General features: G+C 40.7%; 1 protein-coding gene across 1 annotated transcript; it reads right to left on the bottom strand.

Annotated features, from left to right (window-relative positions):
- Positions 1-18959: 18959 nt before the first annotated feature.
- Positions 18960-21188, bottom strand: LOC101120353 (major allergen I polypeptide chain 2-like). The gene is made up of 3 exons (XM_012190152.4): positions 21099-21188; positions 20414-20595; positions 18960-19195 (listed from the first exon to the last, which is right to left on the bottom strand). Exons 1-3 carry the CDS (start codon positions 21166-21168, stop codon positions 19127-19129), a joined length of 321 nt encoding a protein of 106 aa, XP_012045542.1. The 5' UTR covers positions 21169-21188; the 3' UTR covers positions 18960-19126.
- Between the last annotated feature and the right edge of the window lie 210 nt (positions 21189-21398).

The raw sequence follows: 21398 nt of genomic DNA, 5'->3' as shown, positions 1-21398 counted from the left end.
TACCCATTTTTACTTAGGGATGTGATTACTGGCTTGATTGTCTGCTCCCCCTTTTGACTCTCCTTTTTCTCTTCCAGGTCACCTCTATCTCCTCCCTCTACCTTCTCTTCTCTACCCAACTCTGTGAATCTCTTTTGGTACTCCAGGCTGTGGAGAACACTTAGGGAACTGATTACTGGCTAGATCTGTCTTTCTCCTTTTGACTTCCCTTATTCTCCTTCTGGTAACCTCTATCTCCTTCCTCCCTTTTCTCTTTTCTGTGTAACTCTGTGAACCTCTCTGGGTGTTCCAGGCTGTGGAGAGCACATAGGGAATTGACTACTGGCTAGATTGCTCTCTCCCCTTTTGATTCCCCCTCTTCTCCCCCTGGTCACCTCTATCTCCCTCCTCCCTCTTCTCTTCTCCATGTAACCCTGCGAACCTTTCTGGGTGTCCCTCACTGTGAAGAATCTTTTCTCCATTAACCTAGATGTTCTATCATCGGTGCTGTATGGATGGAGATCTTGAGTCTACTGTAAGAATAAGACTGAAAACCAAAGGCAGGAGGCTTAAATCCAAAACCTGAGAACACCAGAAAACTTCCCAACTTCATGGAATATTAATCAACAAGTGCTCATCCAAAAGCCTCCATACCTACACTGAAACCAAGAGCCAACAAGTTCCAGACCAAGACAAACCAAGCTAATTCTCCAGCAATGCAGGAACATAGCCTTGAGCATTAATATACAGGCTACTCAAAGTCACACCAAACCCACAGACACCTCAAAACTCACTACTGGACACTTCATTGCACTCCAGAGAGAAGAGATAAAGCTCCACCCACAAGAACACTGACACAAGCTTCCCTAACCAGGAAACCTTGACAAGCCACTCGTCCAACCCTACCCACAGAGAGGAACCTCCACAATAAAGAGGAAGCACAAACTTCCAGCATACAGAAAGGCCACCCCAAAGACAGCAATCTAAACAAGATGAAAAGACAGAGAAATGTTCAACAGGTAAAGGAACATGATAAATGCCCACCAAACCAAACCAAAGAGGAAGAGATAGGGCGTCTACCTGAAAAAGAATTCAGAACAATGATAGTGACAATGATCCAAAGTCTTGAAAACAAAATGGACTTATAGATAAATAGTCTGGAGACAGATTGAGAAGATGCAAGAAAAGTTTAACAAGGACCTAGAAGAAATAAAAAAAAAAGAGTCAATCAAGAGTGAATAATGCAATAACTGAGATCAAAAGCACTCTGGAGGGAACCAACAGTAAAATAACTGATGCAGAACATAGGATAAGTGAGGTGGAAAATAGAACAGTGGAAATAAATGAAGCAGAGAAGAAAAAAGAACAAAAGAATGAAAAGAAATGAGGACAATCTCAGAGACCTCTGGGACAAGTCAAATGCCCCAACATTCAAATCATATGAGTCCCAGAATAAGACAAAAAGAAAGGCCATGAGAAAATGCTTGAGGAGATAATAGTTGAAAACTTTCCTAAAATGGGGAAGGAAATATCCACCCAAGTCCAAGAAACCCAGAGGGTCCCAAATAGGACTAACCCAAGGCGAAACCCCCCAAGACACATATTAATCAAATTAATGAAGATCAAACACAAAGAACAAATATTAAAAGCAGCAAGGGAAAGACAACAAATAACATACAGGAGGATTCCCATAAGGATAAAAGATGATCTTTCAATAGAAACTCTTCAGACCAGAAGGGAATGGCAGGACATACTTGAAGTGATGAAAGAGAAAAGCCTACAACCCAGATTACTGTACCCAGCAAGGATCTCATTCAAATGTGATGGAGAAATCAAAAGCTTTATAGACAAGCAAAAGCTCAGAGAATTCAACACCACCAAACCAGCTCTTCAACAAATGCTAAAGGATCTTCTCTAGACAGGAAACACAGAAAAGGTGCATAAACTCGAACCCCAAACAACAAAGTAAATGGCAACAGGATCATACTTATCAATGAGTGAGTGAAGTCGCTCAGTTGTGTCCAACTCTTTGCGACCCCATGAATTGTAGCCCACCAGGCTCCTCCATCCATGGGATTTTCAAGGCAAGAATACTGGAGTGGGTTGTCATTTCCTTCTCCAGGAGATCTTCCCCACCCAGGGATTGAACCCAGGTCTCCCACATTGTAGGCAGACGCTTAACCGTCTGACCCACCACGGAAGTCCTTACTTGTCAATAATTACCTTAAATGTAAATGGTTGAATGCCCCAACCAAAAGACAAAGACTGGCTGAATGGATACAAAAACAAGGCCCCCTATATACCACCTACAAGAGACCCACCTCAAACCAGGGGACACACACAGACTGAAAGTAAAGGGCTGGAAAAAGATATTTCACCCAAATGGAGACCAAAAGAAAGCAGGAGTAGAAATACTCATATCAGATGAAATAGACTTTGAAATAAAGGCCATGAAAAGAGACAAAGAAGGACACTACATAATGATCAAAGGATCAATCCAAGAAGATATAACAACTATAAATATATATGTACCCAACATAGGAGCACTGCAATATGTAAGGCAAATGCTAACAAGTATGAAAGGGGAAATTAACAGTAACCCAAAAATAGTGGGAGACTTTAATACCCCACTCACACCTATGGATAGATCAACTAAACAGAAAATTAGCAAGGAAACACTAACTTCAAATGATACAATGGACCAGTTAGACCTAATTGATATCTATAGGATATCTCACCCTAAAACAATGAATTTCACCTTTTTTCTCAACTGCACATGGAACTTTCTCTGGGATACATCATATCCTTGGCCATAATCTAGCCTTGGTAAATTCAAAAAAAGTGAAATTATCTCAAGCATCTTTTCTGATCACAATGTGGTAAGATTAAATATTAACTACAGGGGGAAAAAAAACTATTAAAAATAGAAACTCATGGAGGCTAAACAGCACGCTGCTGAATAACCAACAAATCACAGAAGAAATTAAAAAAGAAATCAAAATAGGCATAGAAACAAATGAAAATGAAAACACAACCACCCAAAACCTATGGGATTCAGTAAAAGCAGTACTAAGGGGAAGTATCATAGCAATACAAGCTTACCTCAAGAAACAAGTGAACTGAAGTGAAGAATTGAATTCGCTCAGTTGTGTCCGACACTTTGCAACCCCATGGACTGTAGCCCACCAGGCTCCTCCATCCATGGGATTCTCCAGGCAAGTATACTGGAGTGGGTTGCCATTTCCTTCCCCAGTGGATCTTCTCAACCCAGGGATCAAACCCGGGTCTCCCTCATTGCAGGCAGATGTTTTAACTGCTGAGCTGCCAGGGAAGCCCCAAGAAACAAGAGAATAATCAAATAACCTAACTCTACACCTAAAGCAACTTGAACAGGAAGAAATGAAGAACCCCAGGGTTAGTAGAAGGAAAGAAATCATAAAAATTAGAGCAGAAATAAATGAAAAAGAAACAAGGAGACCATAGCAAAAATCAACAAAGCTAAAAGCTGGTTATTTGAGAAAATAAATAAAATAGACAAATCATTAGCCAGACTTATCAAGAAAAAAAGGGAGAATAATCAAGTCAACAAAACTAGAAATGAAAATAAAGAAATCACAACAGACAACACAGATATACAAAGGATCATAAGAGACTACTATCAGCAACTATATGCCAATAAAATAGACAATTTGGAAGAAATGGACAAATTCTCAGAAAAGTATAACTTTCCAAAACTGAACCAAGAAGAAATAGAAAATCTTAACAGACCCATCACAAGCACAGAAATGAAAACTGTAATCAGAAATCTTCCAGCAAACAAACGCCCAGGACCAGACGGCTTCACAGCTGAATTCTACCAAAGATTTAGAGAAGATGAAACTCCAATACTTTGGCCACCTCATGCGAAGAGTTGACTCATTGGAAAAGACCCTGATGCTGGGAGGGACTGGGGGCAGGAGGTGAAGGGGATGACAGAGGATAAGATGGCTGGATGGCATAACCAACTCAATGGACAAGAGTTTGAGTGAACTCTGGGAGTTGGTGATGGACACGGAGGCCTGGCATGCTGTGATTCATGGAGTCGCAAAGAGTCAGACACGACTGAGTGACTGAAATGAACTGAACTGAACTGATCCTACCCAAACTATTCCAGAAAATTGAAGAGGAAGGTAAAGTTCAAAACTCATTCCATAAAGCCACCATTACCCTAATACCAAAACCACACAAAGATGCCACAAAAAAAGAAAACTACAGGCCAATATCACTGATGAACACAGATACAAAAATTCTTAACAAAATTCTAGCAAACAGAATCCAACAACGTATTAAAAAGATCATACATCATGACCAAGTGGGCTTTATCCCAGGGATGCAAGGATTCTTCAGTATTCGCAATGCAATCAATGTGATACACCACATTAAGAAATTGAAAGATAAAAACCATATGATTATCTCAACAGATGCAGAGAAAGCCTTTGACAAAATTCAACATCCATTTATGATTAAAAAAAAAAAAACCCTCCAGAAAGCAGGAATAGAAGGAACATACCTAAATATAATAAAAGCCATACATGATAGACCCACAGCAAACATTACCCTCAATCGTGAAAACTTGAAAGCATTTCCCCTAAAGTTGGAACAAGACAAGGGTGCCCACTCTCAACACTACTATTCAGCATAGTTTTGGAAGTTTTAGCCACAGCAGTCAGAGCAGAAAAAGAATTAAAAGGAATCCAGATTGGAAAGATGAAGTAAAACTCTCACTGTTTGCAGATGACAGGATCCTCTACATTGAAAACCCTAAAGACTCCACCAGAAAATTACTAGAGCTAATCAACGAATACAGTACAGTTGTAGGATATAAAATTAACAGAAATCCCTTGCATTTGTATACACTAACAATGAGAAAACAGAAAGAGAAATTTAGGAAACAATTCCATTCACCATGCCAAAGAAAAGAATAAAATACTTAGGAATAAATCTACCTAAAGAAACAAAAGACCTATATATAGAAAACTATAAAACATTGATGATAGAAATCAAAGAGGACACAAATAGATGTAGAAATATACCGTGTTCATGGATTGGAAGAATCAATATAGTGAAAATGATTATAAAAATGAGTATACTACCCAAAGCAATCTATAGATTCAATGCAATCCCTATCAAGCTACCAACAGTATTTTTCAGAGAACTAGAAGGAATAATTTCACAATTTGTATGGAAATACAAAAAACTTCCAATAGCCAAAGCAATCTTGAGAAAGATAAATGGAACTGGAGGAATCAACCTGCCTGACTTCAGACTATACTACAAAGCTACAGTCATCAAGACAGTATGGTACTGGCACAAAGACAGAAACACAGATCAATGGAACAAAATAGCCCAGAGATAAATCCACGCACCTATGGACACCTTATCTTTGACAAAAAAGGCCAGAATATACAATGGAGCAAAGACAATCTCTTTAACAAGTGGTGCTAGGAAAACTGGTCAACCACTTGTAAAAGAATAAAACTAGAACACTTTCTAACACCATACACAAAAATAAACTCAAAATGGATTAAAGATCTAAATGTAAGACCAGAAACTATAAAACTCCTAGAGGAGAACATAGGCAAAACACTGTCCAACATAAGTCACAGCAGGATCCTCTATGACCCACCTCCTAGAATAATTAAATAAAAGCAAAAATAAATAAATGGGATCTAATTAAACTTAAAATCTTTTGCACATCAAAGGAAACTATAAGCAAAGTGAAAGGACAGCCTTCAGAATCGGAGAAAATAATAGCAAACAAAATAACTGACAAAGAATTAATCTCAAAAATATACAAGCAGCTCCTGCAGCTCAATTCCACAAAAATAAATGACCCAATTTAAAAAATAGGCCAAAGAGCTAAACAGACATTTCTCCAAAGAAGACATACACACGGCTGACAAACACATGAAAAGATGCTCAACATCACTCATTATCAGAGAAATGCAAATCAAAACCACAATGAGGTGGTTGCGCTCACACTGGTCAGAATGGCTGCGATCCAAACGTCTACAAACAATAAATGCTGGAGAGGGTGTGAAGAAAAGGGAACCCTCTTATACTGTTGGTGGGAAAGCAATCTAGTACAGCCACTGTGGAGAACAGTGTGGAGATTCCTTAAAAAACTGGCAATAGAACTGCCATACGACCCAGCAACCCCACTGCTGGGCATACACACTGAGGAAATCAGAATGGAAAGAGACACATGTACCCCAATGTTCATCACAGCACTGTTTATAATAGCCAAGACATGGAAGCAACCTAGATGTCCATCAGCAGATGAATGGATAAGAAAGCTATAGTACATATACATGATGGAATATTACTCAGACATTAAAAAGAATGCATCTCAATCAGTTCTAAACAGGTGGATGAATCCAGAGCCTATTATACAGAGTGAAGTAAGTCAGAAAGAAAAACACCAATACAGTATATTAACACATATATATAGAATTTAGACAGATAGTAACGATGACCCTGTATGCGAGACAGCAAGAGACACAGATGTATAGAACAGTCTTTTGGACTCTGTGGGAGAAGGCAAAGGTGAGATGATGTGAGAGAACAGCATTGAAACATGCATATTAGCATATGTGAAATAGATCGCCAGTCCAGGTTTGATGCATGAGACAGGCGCTCAGGGCTGGTGCACTGGGATGATCCTGAGGGATTGGATGGGGAGGGAGGTGGGAGAGGGGTTTAGGATGGGGGACACATGTACACCTATGGCTGATTCATGTCCATGTATGGCAAAAACCACTAAAATATTGTAAAATAATTAGCCTCCAATTAAAAGAATTAATTAAAAATATCAAACTAGAAAAAAATGTTAATTTTTTACCACTGAAATAAAGATCAAATCTGACCATGCAGTTGTAAAAAAAAAAAAAAAGAAGAAGAAGAAGATGTGGTATATATAAACAACAGAAAAGGAACAAAACTGTGCCATTTGTGAGAGACTGCCTAGGGACAGTCATAAGGAGTGAAATAAGGCAGAAAGAGAAAACCAAATATCATATAGTAACACATAAATGTGGAACCAAGAAAGATGGTTTGGTATAGATTATCTTCTTTGCAAAGCAGAAACAGAGACAGAGACACAGAAAATAAAGATGTATATAAGAAGGAGAGGGTGGGATGAAGGAGATTTAGATTCATATATATACACTATTGATAATGTATAAAATAGATAACAAATGAGAACCTACCGTATAGCACAGGGAACTCTACTCAGTGCTCTTTGGTGACCTAAATGGGGAGAAAATCCATAATAAAATGGGTACCCGATTCACTTTGCTGTACAGCAGAAACACAACACTGTACAGCAACTATAATCCAATTAAGTAAAAAAACAAAAACAAAACCAAAAACCCTCTCCTGGCAATGCTAAGTTCTCTCAGTGCCCAGGAGGCTGGCTAATATCTCATCCAGGAAACCCTATTTGGCTTTGGCGGTACACCCAATCTAGGTATTGCCAGAGGATTGCCCTTTTACCCTCCAAGGAGCTCTGTGGGGGAGCTTTGGCCCATGTCTCTTAGGTCTCGCCAGCCAGAGCCATCCTTGAGACAATTAGGGCAGAAAGCAACACAAGCAGCAGCGCTGGCCGCCCAGTGTACTGAGGCCAGCATCCCCACTGACCTACTCCACGCCCATAGCTGTAGGCTCACACACTGCAGCTTCTGCTCCCTGGGAGTCCTCCTGCCAGTCAGCTCTAGGCAGGCGACAGGACTCCTACCAGTAATTTCAGTATCTACTTACTGAGAGTCTTTTCACTGTGTCCCATGTTATCTCTTACACACTCTTCCATATTTCATTACACTTTATGTCTCTGTTTTATCAAGTTATTGTTCTTTGAGCTAAATTACAACTTACTCATTTTATCAACAGCTGTAATTTCTGCTTTTGAATGTAGTATTTGAATACTTTAGTCCAAGAAAATCCATTGTGAATGTATTAAATCTCTCTACATAAGGGATATGTGCATGCTCAGTTGTGTCTGACTCTTTGTGACCCTATGGACTTGTAGCCCACCAGGCTCCTCTGTCCATGGGATTCTCCAGGTAGGATAGCGATAGAGAAATAGATAGGTCTCCTCAGACTGACAATCATCCATGCTCTCTCTTCCATGGTAGTTGGAGATTTCCACCTTGCACCACATCAATCCCTCCTGCAGGCCTTCCTCTAGTATTTCCTATAGTGCAGGTATGATGGTGATGAATCCTTTGAGCTTTTGCATATGTGAAAAAGTGCTTCCTTTATTTTTTAAAAAACAGTTTCATCAGGTGGAGAATTAGCGATTCACAGTATTTTTTTCTTTTAGTGCTTTCAATACTTGGTAAATTTCATTGTTTCCTAAGAGAAGTGTGCTGCTGTTCTCTCTGTTCCTCTGTTTCCCTGGCTGCTTTGAAGATTTCCATTTAATCACCACGTTTAAGAAATCTGATTACAATGGGCTAAGTGCATCTTTTTTTTTCATTTTTCTTATGCTTAAAGTTAACTAAGTAGTATAGATCTATAGGTTTATATTTTTCATCAAATATGGGAAGATTCTGGCACTTACTCCCTAAGAGATTCCAATTAATCATGTATTACCCCTCCCCCAGGTTGTCTCACAGCTCACTGATCCTCTTATCATTACTCAATTTTTTCTGGTTTTTATTTTGGATAGTTTCTGTCATTGTCTATTTCAAACTTATTAATATTTTCTTCTATGGTGCCATCTAGTGGAATATATTTTTTAACCTAGTCTTTTTTTTTTTTAATTTTATTATTTATTTATTATTTTACTTTACAATACTGTATTGGTTTTGCCATACATTGACATGAATTCATCACGGGTGTACATGAGTCCCCAGTCCTGAACCACCCCCCCAACCTCTCTCCCCATATCATCTCTCTGGGTCATCCCAGTGCACCAGCCCCAAGCATCCTGTATCCTGTATTGAACTTAGACTGGTGATACGTTTCTTACATGATAGTATACATGTTTCAGTGCCATTTTCCCAAGTCATCCCATCCTCTCCCTCTCCCAGAGTCCAAAATATTGCTCTATACATCTCTGTCTCTTTTGCTGTCTCACACACAGGGTTATCGTTACCATCTTTCTAAATTCCATATATATGTGTTAGTATACTGTATTGGTGTTTTTCTTTCTGGCTTGCTTCAATCTGTATAATCGGCTCCAGTTTCACCCACCTCATTAGAACGGATTCAAATGTATTCTTTTTAGTGGCTGCGTAATACTCCATTGTGTATATGTACCACAGCTTTCTTATCCATTCATCTGCTGATGGACATCTAGGTTGCTTCCATGTCCTGGCTATTATAAACAGTGCTGCGATGAACACTGGGGTACACGTGATATCTATGCTTCAAGTTTACATGACCAAATGGTCCTCTCACCTCTTAACATCTGGAATACAATTTTAATAACTTTTAATATTTTGTCTACCAACTGTATCATGTTTGTGTTTTCTGGGTTTGTTTATACTGAGTTCTTCAATTATTTATATTGATTCTATTCTTCAATTCTCCAATTGTTTGTATTGATGTCTTTGTTCCTATGAGTCATTTATATTATTTCTGATCACAGTTCATATTTTTCTGCTGCTTTGCATGCTGCTAGCTAGTTTTTTGATGCCGTATATTCTAAAATTTAAAATTTACGTACTATGTACCTCTGTAATACTATAGATATTCCTGAGCTTTTTTCTTTTACTTTGAAATAGGCTGATCCATTTGAAGCTTCTTTTAAGCCTTGTTTAGCTGGTACATCAGAGAAGGCAATGGCACCCCACTCCAGTACTCTTGCCTGGAAAATCCCATGGACGGAGGAGCCTGGTGGGCTGCAGCCCACGGGGTCGCTAGGAGTTGGACACGACTGAGCGACTTCACTTTCACTTTTCACTTTCATGCATTGGAGAAGGAAATGGCAACCCACTCCACTGTTCTTGCCTGGAGAATCCCAGTGACAGGGGAGCCTGGTGGGCTGCCGTGTCTGGAGTCACACAGAGTCAGACATGACTGAAGTGACTTAGCAGCAGCAGCAGCAGCAGCTGGTACATAAGCATCCACATGAAAAGCCAAATTTTATACCACTGCTAAGATGCCTTCCTGAATCAAATACTTGACTCCCCATGAATAACCTAGGTATTCCTCTAAGACTGTTAGAAATACAAACTATTTTCAGACCTGTACAAATCCTCAGTATTGTTTCCTCTGCTCCTTTCAGATTATTCCCTCACTTTGGGCAGTTTTCTCACATACATACAATGAGCAATATGCAGTGAAGACTTGGGGACTTCTTGCAAATCCTGGGATTGTTTTTCTGTGCAATTCTCTCCACTTCAGTATCTGCTCTGCAAATGTGGCCACACTGACCACTGTGGACTGAAGTTCAATTTCTAAACGTCATTCTTTCCTATATTTTGTCCAGTTTTAGTTGTTCCAGGTGGAAGTATAAATCCATTTTCTGCCCAGAACCACTAATATTTTTATTTTGTTTTGTCTGAATGCCATAGCATATTCCATTGACTACAAATTCAGAAGGGCATTGTTTTATTATAAATTCTCCATTGGAGTAAGCAAAGAACATAGTGGAATCTGGATTAAAAGAATATGAATGGGGCTAGATGGAGAGGGGATGGAGAAGAGACAGACTAGATAGATAGATAGGTGAGATACTTTCTCAATTGAGAATATTTCTTTAATGACTAAAATTTCTTTCCCATATAGATTAGGTCTGATAGAGTTAGAAAATCAATAGGCAAGAAAGCTTGGTAAACATATAGCACATTAGGAGAGGAATAAGGGAAAGATCGACAATACAGAGGGCAGGTGGAGTGGTACACGTTATAATTTAAACAGAATGACCAAAGACATCAATGAAATAACATTTGTGTGATGTCCTGAAAAGGTGTATGTGGTGCATTTTGCCATGCAGTAACATTTTAATTTTCATGTAGTCAAAATTATCAATCTGGTTTCATTTCATCTTTAGAAAGGTCTTCTCTACTCTGAAATTAGAAAAATAAAAAAGTCTTCCACAACATTTTCTAAGAATTTGATGACATTTTCTATCCCAGTCTTCGAAAGTGTAAACCTTTGACTTTTCTGAAATTAATTCTGGAGAAAGCTATAGAGACACAGATGCAACAGTTTTATTTCCCCAAATATTCAATTAGTTTATTCAGCACCAAAATTTTATGTATGAAACAATGCAAATTTCCTGCTTGGCGAGTTATCTTTTTCATAAAATCCATGATGGCTAGGATCTATTTCTGGTTTTCCTTTACTAGCTCATTTATCTGCCCATGATATGAGTGTGCATGTTTAGGCTTCTCCTCAGCTTACTACTAATTACTTAACATTTTTTTCAAACATATGCTTGCTGATTTTTCCAAATACAACAAAATAAATTAAATATAAATAAACCATATGATTGTAGTCTTTTTATATAAATTTATTTTAATTGGAGGTTAATTACTTTACAATATTGTATTGGTTTTGCCATACATCAACATGAATCCGCCACAGCTATACATGTGTTCCCCATCTTGAACTCACCTCCCTCCTCCCTCCCTGTACCATCCCTCTGGGTCGTCCCAGTGCACCAGCCCCAAGCATCTTTAATGTTCATTTTAATTTTTATTATTTGACTGTGCTGAGTATTAGTTGGGGTATGGGGGATCTTTGATTTTCGCTGCCACATGCAGGATCCAGTTCCCTGATCAGGGATCCAAACCAGGCCCCTGCATTGGGAGCTCAGAGTTCCAGCCACTGGACCACCAAGGAAACGTAATCTTTAAGTTCCAAATCTTTACCTTATCAGAATACATTTGAGATTCCTCCAGGTTATTGCATGTGGCAACAGGTTCTTTTTTAAATATATATATATGTATATGTATATGTATATGTATATGTATATGTATATACACACACACAGATACTCATGTGTGTGCTATGCCTAGTCACTCAGTCATTTCTGACTCTGTGTGACCCTGTGGACTACTGCACACTAGGCTCCTCTGTCCACAGGATTCTCCAGGCAAGAATACTTGAGTGGGTTGCCATGCCCTCCTCCAGGGGATCTTCCCAACCCAGGGATCAAACTTAGGTCTCCCACACTGCAGGCAGAATCTTTTCTGTCTGAGTTATCAGGTCATAGCAGGTTTATTTGTAACACCTCAAACTTGAAAAGCAACTGCAGTAGCCCTAACTCTGTGGGTAGATAAATTAACATATATCAATTCAATAAAGCATTACTTATCAATAAAAAAAGTAAACTATTGATACATGCAACAATATGGTATTTCCAAGGGTTTTTTTCCTGCTTCTTCCTTTTAATCGCTGAGTAGATTCAATTGTAGGAATGTGGCATGCTTTGTTTATTTATTCACTAGTTGAAGGACATTTAAGTAGTTTTCCAGATTTGACAAACTGAATAAAGTTGCAATAAATAGTGGTGAGCAAGTTTTTATGTGAACATAAATTTTCATTCCTTTCAAGTGTAAACCTAGGAAGGAGATTTTTGGATCATATGATAACGGTTAAGATCCATTTTATAAGAATAAAATACCTTTCAAAAAATGCTCGTTATTTTCATCATTCAGTTCACTTCAGTTCAGTCGCTCAGTCGTGACCGACTCTTTGCGATCCCATGAACTGCAGCACATCAGGCCTCCCTGTCCATCACCAACTCCCCGAGTCCAACCAAACCCATGTCCATTGAGTCGGTGATGCCATCCAACCATCTCAGCCTCTGTCATCCCCTTATCCTGCCCTCAATCTTTCCCAGCATCAGGGTCTTTTCAAATGAGTCAGCGCTCTGCATCAGGTGGCCAAATATTGGAGTTTCAGCCTCAACATCAGTCCTTCCAATGAACACCCGGGACTGATCTCCTTTAGGATGGACTGGTTGGATCTCCTTGCAGTCCAGGGGACTCTCAAGAGTCTTCTCCGACACCACAGTTCAAAAGCATCAATTCTTCTGTGCTCAGCTTTCTTTATAGTCCAACTCTCACATCCATACATGACTGCTGGAAAAACCATAGCCTTGACTAGACGGACTTTTGTTGGCAAAGTAATGTCTCGGCTTTTTAACATGCTATCTAGGTTGGTCATAACTTTCCTTCCAAGGAGTAAGTCTTTTAATTTCATGGCTGAGATCACCATCTGCAGTGATTTTGGAGCCCAGAAAAATAAAGTCAGTCACTGTTTCCCTATCTATTTGCCATGAAGTGATGGGACCAGATGCCATGATCTTAGTTTTCTGAATGTTGAGCTTTAAGCCAACTTTTTCACTCTCCTCTCACTTTCATCAAGAGGCTCTTTAGTTTTCTTCTTCACTTTCTGCCATAAGGGTGGTATCATCTGCATATCTGAGGTTATTGATATTTCTCCCGGCAATCTTGATTCCAGCTTGTGCTTCTTCCAGCCCAGCATTTCTCATGATGTACTCTGCATAGAAGTTAAATAAGCAGGGTGACAATATACAGCCTTGACATACTCCTTTTCCTATTTGGAATCAGCCTGTTGTTCCATGTCCAGTTCTAACAGTTGCTTCCTGACCTGCATACAGGTTTCCCAAGAGGCCAGTCAGGTGGTCTGGTATTCCCATCTCTTGAAGAATTTTCCACTCTTTATTGTGATCCACACAGTCAAAGGCTTTGGCATAGTCAGAGTGCCTGATGAACTATGGACAGAGGTTCATGACATTGAACAGGAGACAGGAATCAAGATCATCCCCAAGAAAAAGAAATGCAAAAAAGCAAAATGACTATCTAAGGAGGCCTTACAAATAGCTTTGAAAAGAAGGGAAGTGAAAAGCAAAGGAGAAAAGGAAAGATATACCCATTTGAATGCAGAGTTTCAAAGAAGAGCAAGGAGAGATAAGAAAGCCTTCCTCAGCAATCAATGCAAACAAATAGAAGAAAACAATAGAATGGGAAAGACTAGAGATCTCTTCAAGAAAACTTTCATTGAGATTACATTAAACTAACTGTAAGGGGAAATGATATTTTTATTCCATTGAAAATTTCCCTTGAAGAGTCTACTGATTTATTTAAATTTTGTGGGTATTTGTCCCCCAAGAAAACTTTAGAGCTTTTTTAAAAAAGTATTCATTAATTTAACAAATGTTTAGTGGGGGTCAATTCTGTGCTTTGTAATGTTTTAGTAATGGGCTTGAAGATTTAAATTTGAAACTTATAAAGTGAAGATGAAGCTACATGTTATCACGGAGAAAGTGAGTATATATAAGAAAGAGAAGAGATGCAAAGAGAAAGATCATTGCTATAAGATACAACCTGGAGGACCTGAGGATTTTCCAGTAAAGCAGGAGGAAAATAAGAAACTGGGCTGTCATTGGCAACATCATTTTTTTTAAAATCCATTCCTTCCTCACTAATCAAAAACCTGTTATTCTCTTACAGTGACCATGTATTCATTCCTCTACTAAAACTAGACTATTGATGGAGACTAATAATTCTGTTGTAGTACCTAGAGAGAACAATCCTCCATATAGTTCCTATTTATCTCAATTTTTTTGGTTGAGCTCAAGAATTTAGTTTTCAGGGTAAACATTAAGATAATCTTCATTATAACAAAGGTTAATTGAGATGGATCTGGGAATATCTGACATTTCTACAGGTCGGTTCATCTCATACAAGAATACGATTTAGCCATTAATCTGTTCGATTTTTACTGTGCACTTTTCAACAAAATTTTAGACCTCTTTAGTATGACCTGAACACTTAATACTAACTCTAGCAGAGCATACATAACTTGGCACACATACAATCAAGGTATGGAAAGAGTGAATCAGTGAATTTAAAGGCCCAAATTTAGGTAGCAGGTTAAAGAAGAGCCAGGACTCAGAGCCCTTACCACTTAGCCCCAAGTCCCAAGTTTAGCTCCTAGTATGTAACCTTTAGTCAGAATTTGGCAATAAGGACTTCAAGATCTTCAAGGACTTCAAGCCCACAGTAGTCAGCTCCTGGTCTTGTTTTTGCTAACTGTGTAGAGCTTCTCCGTCTTTGGCTGCATAGAATATAATCAATCTGATTTCAGTGTTGACCATCTGGTGATGTCCATGTGTAGAGTCTTCTCTTGTGTTGTTGGAGGAGGGTGTTTGCTACGACCAGCGAATTTTCTTGACAAAACTCTATTAGTCTTTGCCCTGCTTCATTCCATATTCCAAGGGCAAATTTGCCTGTTACTCCAGGTATTTCTTGACTTCCTACTTTTGCATTCCAGTCCCCTATAATGAAAATGACATCTTTTTTGGGGTGTTAGTTCTAGAAGGTCTTGTAGGTCTTCATAGAACCGTTCAACTTCAGCTTCTTCAGCATTACTGGTCGGGTAATAGACTTAGATTACCATGATATTGAATGGTTTGCCTTGGAAACAAAAAGAGATCATCCTGTCGTTTTTGAGATTGCATCCAAGTACCACATTTCAGACTCTTTTGTTGACCATAATGGCTACTACATTTCTTCTAAGGGACTCTTGCCCACAGTAGTAGATATAATGGTCATATGAATTAAATTCACCCATTCCAGTCCATTTTAGTTCGCTGACTCCTAGAATGCCAATGCTCACTCTTGCCATCTCCGGTTTGACCACTTCCAATTTGCCTTGATTCATGGACCTAACATTCCAGGTTCCTATTCAATATTGCTCTTTACAGCATTGAACCTTGCTTCTATCACCAGTACAATCCACAATTGGGTGTTGTTTTTGCTTTGGCTCCATCCCTTCATTCTTTCTGGAATTATTTCTCCACTGATCTCCAGTGGCATACTGGGCACCTACCGACCTGGGGAGTTCATCTTTCAGTGTCCTATCTTTTTTCCCTTTCATACTGCTCATGGGTTTCTCAAGGCAAGAATACTGAAGTGGTTTGCCATTCCCTTCTCCAGTGGACCACATTCTGTCAGACCTCTCCACCATGACCCAATCTCCTTATTGGCAAATTCAGACTTAAATTGAAGAAAGTGGGGAAAACCATTAGACCATTCAGGTATGACCTAAATCAAATCCCTTATAACTATACAATGGAAGTGACAAATAGATTTAAGGGACTAGATCTGATAGAGTGTCTGATGAACTATGGACAGAAGTTCATGACATTGTACAGGAGACAGGAATCAAGACCATCCCCAAGAAAAAGAAATGCAAAAAAGCAAAATGGCTGTCTGAGGAGGCCTTATAAATAGCTATGTAAAGAAGGGAAGTGAAAAGCAAAGGAGAAAAGGAAAGATATACCCATTTGAATGCAGAGTTCCAAAGAATAGCAAGGAGAAATAAGAAAGCCTTCCTCAGCGACCAATGCAAAGAAATAGAGAAAAACAACAGAATGGGAAAGACTAGAGATCTCTTCAAGAAAATTAGAGATACCAAGGGAACATTTCATGCAAAGGTGAACTCAATAAAGGACAGAAATGGTATGGACCTAACAGAAGCAGAAGATATTAAGAAGAGGTAGCAAGAATACACAGAAGAAATGTACAAAAAAGATCTTCATGACCAAGATAATCACAATAGTGTGATCACTCACCTAGAGCCAGACATCCTAGAATGTGAATTCAAGTGGGCCTTAGAAAGCATCAGTACGAACAAAGCTCGTGGAGGTGATGGAATTCCAGTGGAACTATTTCAAATTCTGAAAGATGATGCTGTGAAAGTGCTGCACTCAATATGCCAGCAAATTTGGAAAACTCAGCAGTGGCCACAGGACTGGAAAAGGTCAATTTTGATTCCAATCCCAAAGAAAGGCAATGCCAAAGAATGCTCAAACTACCACACAATTTCACTCATCTCACATGCTAGTAAAGCACTTCTCAAAATTTTCCAAGCCAGGTTTCAGCAATACGTGCACAGCTAACTTCCAGATGTTCAAGCTAGTTTTAGAAAAGACAGAGGAACCAGAGATCAAATTGCCAACATCTACTGGATCATTGAAAAAACAAGAGGGTTCCAGAAAAACATCTATTTCTATGTCAAGGCCTTTGACTGTGTGGATCACAATAAACTGTGGAAAATTCTTCAAGAGATGGGAATACCAGACCACCTGACCTGCCTCTTGAGAAACCTGTATGCAGGTCTGGAAGCAACTGTTAGAACTGGGCATGGAACAAGAGACTGGTTCCAAATAGGAAAAGGAGTACATCAAGGCTGTATATTGTCACCCTGCTTAGTTAACTTCTATGCAGAGTACATCATGAGAAATGCTGGGCTGGAAGAAGCACAAGCTGGAATCAAGATTGCTGGAGAAATATCAATAACCTCAGATATGCAGATAATACCACCCTTATGGCAGAAAGTGAAGAAGAAAACTAAAGAGCCTCTTGATGAAAGTGAGAGGAGAGTGAAAAAGTTGGCTTAAAGCTCAACATTCAGAAAACGAAGATCATGGCATCATCACTTCATGGCAAATAGATAGGGAAACAGTGGAAACAGTGACTGACTTTATTTTTCTGGGCTCCAAAATCACTGCAGATGGTGATTGCAGCCATGAAATTAAAAGACGCTTATTCCTTGGAAGAAAAGTTATGACCAACCTAGACAGCATATTAAAAAGCAGAGACATTACTTTGCCAACAAAGGTCCATCTAGTCAAGGCTATGGTTTTTCCAGCGGTCATGTATGGATGTGAGAGTTGGACTATAAAGAAAGCTGAGCACAGAAGAATTGATGCTTTTGAACTGTGGTGTTGAAGAAGACTCTTAAGAGTCCCTTGGACTGCAAGGAGATCCAACCAGTCCATTCTAAAGGAGATCAGTCCTGGGTGTTCACTGGAGGGACTGATGTTAAAGCTGAAACTCCAATACTCTGCCCACCTGATGTGGAGCACTGACTCATTTGCAAAGACCCTGATGCTGGGAAAGATTGAAGACAGGAGGAGAAGGGGACAACAGAGGCTGAGATGGTTGGATGGCATCACTGACACAATGACTATGGGTTTGGGTAGACTCCAGGAGTTGGTGATGGACAGGGAGGCCTGATGTGCTGTGGTTCATGGGGTCGCAAAGAGTTGGTCACAACCAAGCGACTGAACTAAACTGAACTGATGTGACCTTATGCCTGCCTGGCCGGAAGTTTGAGACATTTTACCAGTTTTGCCACTCTTTTTGTGGGCCATGCTGACAGTAGTCTGACAATACCCTTGACCCTGGGAAACAGGGATAAAACCTAGTCCTATCCTTCCAAGTCTTCTATGGTAATGCGAAATATGCATTTCATAATTTCAGAAGGAGGCTGGAGGGTTCAGGACACGTGCCCATGTGGCAATACTACAATTTATACTTCACAGCATGAGGTGTTTCCATAGAAACAACATTCCCACTGGGGTAGCTTCTTCTATCTACTCCCTTCCTCCTGGTCTAAGACTTAATGTGGGTACTGGTCCCTGTGGAAGAACCCAAAGACAGCAGAGGTACTTAGTGTCCCTAAGAAAAGGTCTGGCTCCTCAAGTCACCCACCTAAGAAGCAGAAAATGGTGAATGCCACTGCGACAAAGAGGGGACCTCTGATGAGCCTGCTCAGGTCATCTCCTGAGTCTCCTGTCAGTAACCAGAGGGACATTTAAAGGACTGGAGGCTCTGCCACTGTGCTAAAGGACAGAGTGGGAGATAAGCTATCTGTGGCCACAAAAAAACAATTTTATCCTTTTAAGATATGTCAGGGTTACATATCTGCTATTTTGCTTAATCTTCACACATAATCCCTGTTTAGCAGATGACAAACTGACTTGAGAAATTTACAACAAACTTGCCCATGCTCCTTCAGCTTGCCAGTGACAGGGCCTAGGTTTACTCTTTTGCTATTTGACCCCAGTCCCCATGCTTTCAATGACAACATGGGCCACTTCTCCCCACCATCATCCAAGATCTCCTGCCTCACATCCTCCCCTCAGCACACAGACACTGGTCACACGGAGCAAAGCTGCAGTTATTTTATTAGAGTCAACCTGATAAAGACCACATCAGGGGGGACAGGTGTCTAGATTCCAACTTTAGCTGAGAAGGAAAAAGGGCAGGAAGATCAAGTGCAGATGAGGCATCCCTGGAAAAGACTATGTCAACAAAGAGAGCACACTGAGTATGGCTCATAAAATGGAATTCACCACCGAGGAGACTGAATGTTTGATGCAATCCGTACTCAAGTTGATGGAAACCTGGAAGGGAGTAGGAGGAGAGGGACAGGATCTGAGCCCACAGCCAGGCTATCCTGTCTCCCCAGGATCACATCACCCCTCACCCTCAGGGATTCAGCCCCATCCCCAGCAAGAACCTCTGCCCACAGACCCACCACTGGAGGGGGGCTGCCATCAGGCACCAGGGGGGAGACGGCTCCCTAATAGCCCAGGCACAGGTGTCAGGATGGAGACAGAGTCGCCAGCCACACCAGGGAGGGGAGAAGATGACAAGGGTTAGCAGGGCACAGCCAGGGTTGGTCTTGATGGAGGAGCAAAGCGCTGGGGTCTGGGTTTGGGTCACATATTCTGCACCTGAGCCTCTTCTGTCAGGTGTGCTGGGTGGACAAAATGTACATACAGGTGTTGTAAACAACCCCATGTGCCCTGTGACCTCCTATTAGTGCATGAAACTTTGGTCCTTGAAAACCTCTCATTTTGAACAATTAACAATTTGAGAAAAATATGCTGAGACAGACTATTCACAATCTCCAATACTGTATGACAAGAACAAGAAAGAAGAGATAGGCCATTAGGAGATACATTGCTAGCTCAGGTGAGCAGCCACAGGTACCCAGAAGCCTCCTCAGGAGCCTCAGGCACCAAAACACCACAGTGGAAAATCAGGCTTGTAGACACTGAGACCATGTCAGTGGAAATGGGGGTCTGAGCCAGAGCAATGGCCAATAGAGTGGGCACAAGATGAAGTGAATTGGTGATAAGTCATAAACCTTACAAACCCAGAGAATCTCATCCTGGAAAAAGACTTTTAAGGCAGGGGCTCCTTTTCAATATTCCTTAAATAGAGCTGACATGACTCCTACACATGTGTATACTAAATGGCTGGTTTTCTGCCAAAGATTAAAATTCCAGTCCTCCAATGCTAGCATCTCTCACACTAGAAAAAAAAAAATCACACAAGTCAACACCCTTGGCATATTACATTGATATCAGTCCCCTACTTGGTGTGAGTTAATTGGCATGATATGAACAGGTTTGGTAACGGGATGCTGGATGTGCAGGTGGATTGTGCTTGCATATTATAGGTGATGCACACTGGAGCAAAGGTTTTATTGTGCTTCTTTGTTCATAGGTCTTCTCTGTCACATATCCCATGACAGCATGATCTATTACCGTGTGGCACATTACACTATGCTGCATGTGAATTCTCAGGGTGGGGGTTAAGGAGGGGTAAATTACCATGAGGAGCAGATCCAAAAACTTGCCATCAAGTCCCGCCTCATTGTAGCAATCCTGGATTTTTCCTAGAGCTGCTTTTTCCTCATCAGTAGCAGCAACCAAATCAAGTGTTGCATTCAACAACGTTTTGCTTCCAAGGCTCACTGTGCCAAACACTCCATAAAAAATAGGGCAGGCTTCCGCTGAAGGCACAACAGAAAACACCTCGTCAACAGGATCACCATGTCAGAAGGTTGCTGTTTTCCCACCACTTGGTAGGAACTCACACATCCAAAACTTCCAAACTCACCTCCCCCAGAGACCTGCCCTCTCCCTGGACTGCTTACATCCCAGACAGAAAACCTTCTCTATGAGGCACTCCCAGCATAGGGAGCAGCAAGAGGGGACCCCTCTACCCTTGACCACTGCCCTCAAGAACATCAGCCTGCTTCTCTTTTTCCATTAAGCACCACTAACGTGAAGGAACTATCCCCAAGGGTGTGCACAGCTAATGACCCTTCCTGCTCCACACCATCCCCTCTACAAAGAATGAAAGCCTAAGGCAGTCTGTGCAGGACTCCTGGGCACTGATCAAACAGCTGCCCTCTGAGTCTGACCCTAGAAGCGGCTTGGACAGGACTGGGGAAGATGCAGTGAGACGGCATCGGGCAAGGATTAGAAGGGCCCCTCGCTCCCTCCTTCTTACCCTCACTCATCTGGAACATTAGCTCTCTGGTCACCATCAAGGCCAATACAAGCAGTGCTCCCTTCATCATGGCGGTGGCTGGAGTGTGCTGCTCAGGGCAGGGTATCTATTGCTTTATACACTACTAGCTCCCCAAGCCCAGCCCACATCCTTCCCAAGAGGACCACAGGCTTGCGGCCAGGCACCTGGCACAGTTGGCTCCCTGGGGCCTCGAGGTGTTTACTGTGGGAAGCGTTTCCTGCTCTGAGAGCAGAGCTCCTGGAGAAAATGTGGAAGTATCTTTGCCAAAGATCAAGTGGA

This window comes from Ovis aries, chromosome 14 (genome assembly GCF_016772045.2).
Source record: "Ovis aries strain OAR_USU_Benz2616 breed Rambouillet chromosome 14, ARS-UI_Ramb_v3.0, whole genome shotgun sequence".
In the NCBI taxonomy this organism is placed as follows: Eukaryota; Metazoa; Chordata; class Mammalia; order Artiodactyla; family Bovidae; genus Ovis; species Ovis aries.
This window is presented reverse-complemented; position numbering and strand designations above follow the sequence as displayed.

Bases quoted from the DNA above. Each gene is read 5' to 3' on its own strand.
- LOC101120353 (XM_012190152.4), bottom strand. From the start codon at position 21,168: ATGATGAAGGGAGCACTGCTTGTATTGGCCTTGATGGTGACCAGAGAG. The intron at 20,596-21,098 runs GTAAGAAGGAGG...TTGTGCCTTCAG, and splicing joins AATGTTCCAGATGAGTGAGG to CGGAAGCCTGCCCTATTTTT. The intron at 19,196-20,413 runs GTAATTTACCCC...ACTCCCTTCCAG, and splicing joins TTTTGGATCTGCTCCTCATG to GTTTCCATCAACTTGAGTAC.